Source organism: Carassius auratus, chromosome 14 (assembly GCF_003368295.1).
Source record: "Carassius auratus strain Wakin chromosome 14, ASM336829v1, whole genome shotgun sequence".
In the NCBI taxonomy this organism is placed as follows: Eukaryota; Metazoa; Chordata; class Actinopteri; order Cypriniformes; family Cyprinidae; genus Carassius; species Carassius auratus.
In genome coordinates, this window is record NC_039256.1 from 11,376,136 (window position 1) to 11,384,996 (window position 8,861).

At 38.5% G+C, this 8,861-nt stretch overlaps 1 protein-coding gene across 1 annotated transcript; it reads left to right on the forward strand.

Moving 5' to 3' along the window:
- The first annotated feature begins 530 nt into the window (after positions 1 to 530).
- Positions 531 to 5,614, forward strand: LOC113113615 (arylsulfatase I-like). The gene is made up of 2 exons (XM_026279922.1): positions 531 to 977; positions 4,010 to 5,614. Exons 1-2 carry the CDS (start codon positions 694 to 696, stop codon positions 5,400 to 5,402), a joined length of 1,677 nt encoding a protein of 558 aa, XP_026135707.1. The 5' UTR covers positions 531 to 693; the 3' UTR covers positions 5,403 to 5,614.
- The last annotated feature ends 3,247 nt before the right edge of the window (positions 5,615 to 8,861 follow it).

Sequence of the window (8,861 nt, forward strand, 5' to 3'; positions counted from 1 at the left end):
ACACACTCTGAGAGAAGACGTCTCTTTGTTGCACTTAAAGGGCGGTGAAGACTCAGTCCTTGAAAGAAAATCCTTTTTTGGTTGAAATTGCAGTTTTTTTTCTATTTTTCCTTTTTTTCATGTTTGTTACCATGATGGTACTTTGTGCATATTATTACATGTTAAATATATTTTGTCAGTAAATTAATTGGTATAATTATAATTAGTAAATTAGTATATTCACATTATAATATAGGCTGTTTCTATCCTATATTAAAGGCTGTAAAAAAATCTGTTAAACTTTAAAAATGTAATATTATCTATAAAGACGGTAATGTTCTGGTAAACAAAAACCGTGAATTAGCCTACAGGTTTTTATTATTATTATTATTATTTGTTTATTTTACAGTGTACTTAGAGAGCATAGTAGGGAGTCTGTGTGCATTTGTCAGTATGAATAGCAAAAATACCGTGATGTACTGACTAATCTCACTAGACATTGTTGGCCACTGAAGGCGCGTGCAGCAGGTTGGGCACGTGCACAGGGGAAAAAAGCGCTCTATGAGGTAGGCGGCTCACTAGTTTTTTTTGAGACACAGCCAGACCCCTCACGGTGCGCACATACATCGCTCTGCAAACTTTACGCTCGTACCTGCAGTTTAGACGATCATTCATGATTTTTTTCCTCACGTGCAGTGGCTTGGACGCATTGCCATGACAGCAGCGGCTCTGACGGCGCTCTCCGTGATGAGTTTGCTCAGTCTGGGCTATCTGTCCCAAGACTGGACGAGTCCGAACCAGGTCGAGGAGCCGAGCCATCCGCGTCCGCACATTATCTTCATCATGACGGATGATCAGGGCTTCAACGACATCGGCTACCACAACAGAGACATCCACACCCCGACACTGGACAAGCTGGCTGCAGAGGGAGTGAAGCTGGAGAACTACTACATCCAGCCCATCTGCACTCCTTCACGCAGTCAGTTCATCACTGGCAGGTAACTCACTCACTCAATCACTCACTTCAGTCAGCTGTTTGCAACATGTACTGTATGTAGACGCTTACTTCTGCTACATGAATATGGAAATGAGTGGTAAATACGATAAAAGCACCATGGTCATCACAAGGTGCACCACAGTACAGTTTTGTAAGGGTTATATTGTTATAATAAAGCAATTAACAATGTCAGAAACACTAAAGGCAGGGGGCCACCTAGGGGTCCTCAAGATGACTTAATAATGTGATTTGTCTCTGACCTGGAAAAGTCATGTAAATTAATAAAATTGTATAACCCTGTGGCTACTTTATACACTTTATGAAAACAGTTTATGCCAAGCTCTAAAATATTTAATCAGAAACTGTATGTGAAAAATGTAAAAAAAAAAAAATTATTATACAGTAAAACAGGAACACACAGGAAAAGTCATGGGGCCTTCGAATATTGTTATGGACAACGTGGGGCGTTGGAGTGAAAATAATTGAGATACACTGATTTAATTAAACTAATTACTGATCATTTAAAGAAAAACAAAAGTAATTCTCAACAACAGTGTATTCGGTCAAATACATATACTTTATAATAGTTATTGGAAAACATTATGCATTATTGGAAGAATGACCATCACCATCATCAAATATATAATGTCCAGACAATTTACAGCACTGTTTGAACAAAGAATGTTTGTGGAAAATGATTTTTCTTTTCATTTTATCGTTCAGACCAATAGGCGTATCAGTTTGAGTGATTCTTGAACAAAACTCACTTGAATAAGTGTTTTTTCTGTGACAAAAGTAACTGACAAAAGAGCAACATTTTTGGCAAATAAATATTTAACATTAGAACAAAATAACTTATGTAATAAAGACAAATCAAATGTATTACAACACTTTTCACAATACACATAGTTTTAAAACATTTTTACAGAAAATGGTCATAAACTAATGTCCAAGTAATGAAAAGTAAAGACAGGGCAAAATAAATCCATTTATTAGGACATTTCATACAGTTCAAAGTGCTGTACATACAAATGTATAAAAAAATACTGTTCATAAATAGGTTTAAAGCTATAAAAAATACAGTAAAAAATAATAAATTAATTAAAATGAAAGTAAATGTACACTTTAAAAGAATATGAGCGACATACAAAAAGCACAAGAGGATTAAAATAAACATGCACAAGTAAATAATTCAGTTATGTGCAGTTCTGATGTCTATATTGCTGTGCAAAGGCAAAAGACCGTAACTTTGATTTTTGTCGAAAATTAGTTATTGATATTTTTGGGACCTTTAAGACATCCTTTATCATGTGTATCAAGTATCTTGAGTCAGTTTTTTTTTTTTTTTCAGAGAAAATAATGGGTCGTCTCAACCTTAACTTTGAAAAGCCCCAAGCCCCTTTCACACTACACGTCGGACCCGGCATATTGCCGGAACATTGCCGGGTCGCCTTCTGTGTGAAAGCAACCACGTCCCGGGACTGATTCCCGTATTGAACCCGGGTCGGGGACCTAGTAACATTGACGAGCGCTGTGTGAACAAAAGCCAGATCTAATGCTGTGTCGAAGTGATGACGCGCGTTATTGCGCGACTCTTTTACCGGCTGTTTTGAAGGAAGATCAACGTTTGCGTCGAAAAAATATGTTTTTCCGCGCTGACGCAGAGATCGTCTGCTTGCTTCAGTGAAAGTATAACGTGCCTAATGTTTTCGACTCGTACATTACACGTCACGCCCTGATGTCACGTGTCGTTACGGGATCTTCACGGGTTGTGTGTGAAAGCACGCACATATCCCGGGTCATCACTGGCAGTGTGAAAGTGCAAAATCTATCGACCCGGGAACAATTGCCAGAACACTTTACCAATGTATTTGCCGGAATGGCAGTGTGAAAGGGGCTCCAGAGAAACCAAGGCAGAACACAGTATAACACCAGTTACTGCTCTTTAACTTTGTTTGGTACACTAGACTTTTGCCGTGTCAATATGATGTTACAGTGCCGGTTTGAAGTTATATGGTATCCTGATGTTGTTTTACTGTCCATCAAAAGTCTGCCGCAGTTAAATTATGGTGTAGACAAACAAATTAGATAGATCACAATCTACCAAACAGCTCCAAATAACAAAGCATTGTAAAGACTAGATACCTTGCCATCAATACGCACGCGTAAATAACCTTTAAAGATTTTTTTCCTTTCTGTTTGTGATACAGATTCACCAGTCTGTCACTTGTAGTTGGACGCGTGTGGACTCGAATGTCGTAGCTAGCATGATCAATCATAAAATCAGTAGCCTATAACAGTTCGCAGTTAAATCCATATCCTACCTTTTCCTGTAACCCAATAAAATCACTCCGTGGCGATGAACGTCATTGGAGATGTTTATTCCACAAGCGTTCTGAGCATTATTCCCACTTGTTGGCATTCACATCAAATCACAAGTTGTTCTTTTAGGCTAGGCTATTGCAAACAAGTCAATATAAAAGCAATTATGCTATGTCTAGCATTCTTTTACGTTATTGAGCATAGCAAATAAATTGGTATCCACGGTATTCACTCCTGTTTAACTTGTAGTAAGCTTGTTACGGTAAAAAACAACAACATCCTTAAAGCAGTCCCATTACTATATGCAATAGCCTATATGAGACAGCCCATGATCACTGGATTTTAAAACAATTTTGTAAATGGTGATCAGCAACCAAATATTGATAATATGGATGTTACTGCTTTTTGCCTTGGTGTGACTTATCATGCTTGGCAGACAATGCAATTGGCTTCCAAATTGGGGATGAAAATCACAATTTTTTTTTTGTAGATAATTTAATTACTTAAACATCTAATTGTTACATTTCCATTGTCCTACCTATAATGTCATTTTTCTCAGTTTCACACTCTAGCGGGTTAAGGTCTTTTGCCTTTGTAGGGCAGAATCGCAATACAGTGTGTGAAATAAATCACTCAATCCATATCTGTGCTTGTGATGAGATGTGTTTGTGAGTTCTCATCCAGTTATTTTTCTTTCCCTTTTCGCTCTAGATATCAAATCCATACGGGTCTCCAGCACTCGATAATCCGCTCTCGGCAGCCCAGCTGTTTGCCCTTTGACCTCCGTACATTGCCACAGCAGCTGCAGGAGGCGGGATATGCCACTCATATGGTGGGCAAATGGCACCTGGGCTTCTACAAGCGCGACTGCCTACCGACCCGCCGCGGATTCCACACGTACTTCGGCTCTCTGACGGGCAGCGTGGATTATTACACCTACAAGTCTTGCGATGGCCCGGGAATTTGTGGGTACGACCTTCACGAGGGCGAGCGTGTGGCTTGGGGTCAGGGTGGGCGTTATTCCACCCAATTGTATGCGCAAAGAGTCCGAAAAATCCTCGCTGCCCACGATCCGTCATCCCAGCCTCTTTTCATTTTCCTCTCTTTCCAAGCCGTGCACACGCCATTGCAGTCGCCGAGGGAATACATCTATCCATATCGACAAATGGGAAATGTGTTTCGGCGGAAATACGCCGGAATGGTTTCGGTCGTAGATGAGGCGGTAAGGAACGTGACGTATGCGCTCCGAAAGTATGGCTACTATAAGAACAGCGTCATTATCTTTTCTACAGATAACGGCGGACAGCCGCTCTTTGGCGGGAGCAATTGGCCTCTACGAGGAAGAAAGGGAACATATTGGGAAGGAGGCGTCCGTGGCATTGGATTCGTCCACAGTCCATTGTTGAGACGGAGGAAGAGAGTTAGCAAAGCTCTAGTTCACATCACCGACTGGTACCCAACGCTAGTGGGACTCGCAGGAGGAAATGTTTCCCGGATGGATGGGATTGATGGATATGATATGTGGGAAACCATTAGTAGTGGGAAGGAGTCTCCACGTTTGGAGATCCTACATAATATTGATCCGCTCTACAACGCCGCCAGGCACGGATCTTTAAAAAACGGATATGGGATCTGGAACACGGCCGTACAGGCAGCAGTTCGAGTCGGAGACTGGAAGCTCTTGACCGGAAATCCTGGATATGGAGACTGGATTCCACCTCAGATGCTGGGAAACTTTCCGGAATCTTGGTGGAGTTTGGAACGGCACACAGAAGCAAAGAAGTCCTTGTGGCTCTTTAATGTGGCTGATGATCCGTATGAGCGTTATGATCTCGCAGAGCGACGGCCAGATGTGGTCAAGCAGCTGCTGGCCCGGTTAGCGTTCTACAACCGGACTGCCGTTCCGGTACGCTACCCTGCAGAAGATCCCAGAGCCGATCCAAGACGCAACGGAGGGGCTTGGGGTCCTTGGGAAGGAGATGAAGAAAACTGGGAGGCGTTTTATCTTCGAAAGAGAAAAGTCAAGAAGCAAAAGCGGAAGTTCTGCAAAATGAAGTCCTTTTTTAGAAGACTTAACTTTAGAATGATGTCAAACAGAATTTGAACAAACACATCCTGCAAGAACTGACTATTACAGTTGCTGCTGACAGTTACACATTATTATTTTTGGGACTCTGATTATGAATTTGCCTTGTATGGCGAGTCCCATGATCACATTCACTGAAGCATGTGTTTCTGCTCACTGTTTCTGATCATCCACATCATTTCTTTGAGCAGATTTGGACCCCTGCGGTTTTCTGATAATGTGACCTTGAATCCCTGTGCAGTGAATGTTGAAAGAATTAATGAATGGATTTTGTTTCCTCTCTGATCTGGTGTACAGTGCTTGCACCTCATATTTATATAAAATATCAGCTGAAAGAATAAAATGAATCTGTTATGTTGTTTTGAGCATGAACATGACTGTTTATGTTTGTTTGCTACCTGATTTTACCTATTCTGGTTACAAAAACTCTGTGTTTTGCATAAATAAAATTTTGAAAAAACTTTTTCAAAAGACTCAAATTCTCTTGTACTGAGACTACTGTAGTTCCAGTGGATTGATTGCCCTCTAGTGGACACCTGAAATGTCTTTATTTAGACTACTGGACAAATGCATTTGCTAGGCTGTTATATATATATATATATATATATATATATATATATATATATATATATATATATATATATATAGTATCTTGTTTTTTTATTTTTATTTTTTTTACATATGCAAAGCATATCGCCTGTTAACCTATAAAAAATACTGGTTAGGGGCCTTCTGGGACTGCACTATAGCTGCACACAGAGACTGTATAAAGGGCTGCTTGTTAAGTGTGTGTATTTCAGAGAAATGGGCCTCTCAGATGAGGGCGCCAGACTAAACTGAGAGACTTCTGATTCTTAACAGCTTGACTTCATTTTATCAAGTTGCTTACTGTACTAGTTTGTCTACTGACCATATAAAATTCTTAAAAAATAGTGTAATACTTTAATAGTTACTTAAAAAAAAAAAAAGTTAAAATGTAACTTTATTCAAGCTGTAAATCTATTGCAGCATACAGTAGGTCATTATTTACATGTAAAACAATTAGGGAAAACTACTGTATTATTACTGTGTCACTCTATGGCGTGGCAGGATTTTGAACAGCATTTATTATAATATTTTTCCCCATATCATACAATATTTATATTTGTCACAGAGTGTTAATTTACCATTAATGGGGAAGGAAGTGCATTCCACGTTTCGGTTTAATTTAGGGCCCCGTAAAATACATTTTATTTTCCCATCCTCTTTTAGATTCCTTCCCTGTTATATAATAATATATAAAATATTTAACTATAGAAAATTATTCTAAGTGTACAGTGGGTGAACAAAGAGTGAATATTACTAAAGAATAGTCCCACGCAGACCTGAGAGATTTTATTTAGGACGTTATACCACAAACAGCCACCGGGTGCCATCAAAACTCCATTCCATTTTTTAAATGCATTTTTCTTTTACAAATGTCTTAATATCTGTCAACCTTTCTGATGGTATGTATTTTGTCATGATTAAAAAAAAGTTTTGATTCCAAAACACCATAATACATTTTTTAATTTATTACAAATACTTGCTTGATCTGATTTTGACACAGTTAACCACCAGATCCTCCTGTCAACCCTACTGGCAAAGGGCATCTCAGGAACCGCATTCCAGAGGCTTGGAAACATGGCTTTCATACCACTGCTATGACTGATAACGCTACCTCTCATTCCATCCTTATGATCCGATGATAGCTGCTCGCATCTCAGCTTGTCTAACAGACATTTCTTGCTGGATGAAGGACCATCACCTTCAACTCAACCTTGCCAAGACAGAACTGCTTTTTGTTCCAGCAAATCCTAACTGGATTTCCCCATCCAGTTAGGCACATCAACCATAACTCCTTCAAAAACAGCCAGAAACCTTGAAGTTATAATTGATGATCAGCTGACTTACTCAGACCACATTGCTAAAACTGTCCAGTCCTGCATATTTGCCTTATTCAACATCGAGAAGACCAGGCCCTTTCTTTCTGAACATGCTGCACAACTCCTTGTTCAAGCTCTTGTTCTGTCCAGACTGGACTATTGCAATGCTCTCTTGGCAGGTCTTTCAGGCAGTTATATCAAACGTTTACAATTAATTCAGAATGCGGCAGCAAGATTAATTTTAAATGAGCCAAAAAGAATACACGTCATACCTCTGTTTATCAATTTGCACTGGCTACAAATAGCTGTTGCGTAAAATTCAGGGCATTGATGTTTGCCTACAAAACTACCACTGGCTCTGTACCCCTTTGCCTAAATTAATTACTTCAGACTTATGTTCCCTCGAGAAGCTTGTGTTCTGCAAGTGAACGTCACAAGTGTCACAAGCGGGTGGATTGTGCCATCCCAAAGAAGCACTTGTCACTTTTACAGACTGTTAAATTAAATGTTCCCTCCTGGTGGAATGACCTGCCAAACTCAATCCCAGCATCTTCAAGAATCGGCTTAAAACACATATCTTCCATCTTTATTTGACCCTCTAATTTTAGCACTCACTATTCTAATTCTATTCTTAAAAACAAACAAAAAAAAAACAAAAAACAAAACTAGCTTTCTATTCTTTTTTTCTCTAATCTTTTTTATGTTGTCCTTTAATTTATTATACAATTAACAAAGCCAAAAAAGACCTAACACTAGCTTGCTCTATTCTTTTATATTTTATTTGTTTATTATATTATTTAAAAGCCCTTGCTACGTGTACTATGTTTAAGCTAACTGAGACTTGTTATAACACTTATATATCATTGTTCTTTTGTTGTTTTTGATTGCTTCCATTGTCCTCATTTGTATGTCGCTTTAGATTAAAGCGTCTGCTAAATGAATAAAATGTAATGTAATGTGACACCTGACTAACCGGAAGGAGACTGCCAAAAGATATTAAAGTACCATTTCCATGGTAACGCAATGTCCGATTTCAAAAATAGCTTTCACAGGATGAATTTTGAAGTTTTAGGTTTTCAAATGATGTGTAAGTTATGAGTAGCCTATTACTAAGTTATTAGACAGAGTAAAAAAAAAAAAAAAAAAAAAAAAAAACGCCAACAGGCCCACTGGTTAATAAGAGGTTGATATAATTTAAATTCATGGGGGGCCAAGTGTATTTAAGTTAATTTAGGTTCTAACTTGATATTGTATGGTAGTTCAGCCGTGAAAACATCATTTAATACACGCAGGCCTTTGCAAGAAGCTCAGATTACAATATTGCAGTAATTTTAAGAAGAAAACATTCAAACAGTCTAGACACAAGACTCATTTTAAATATGTGGTGAGTTTTTCTGGTGGGCCAGAATGTGAGCGACATTTTAACTTTTTTAATTGTGGTTTCCTAAACATTATGTTTCTATTGTTTTTTTGTTTGTTTTTATTTTTAACAGAACTCTATCAGTTGAGGAAATGTATCTCCTCTTTTCTACTAGTAAAACAGACAGATTGGATTTATCATTCAAACTGTTAA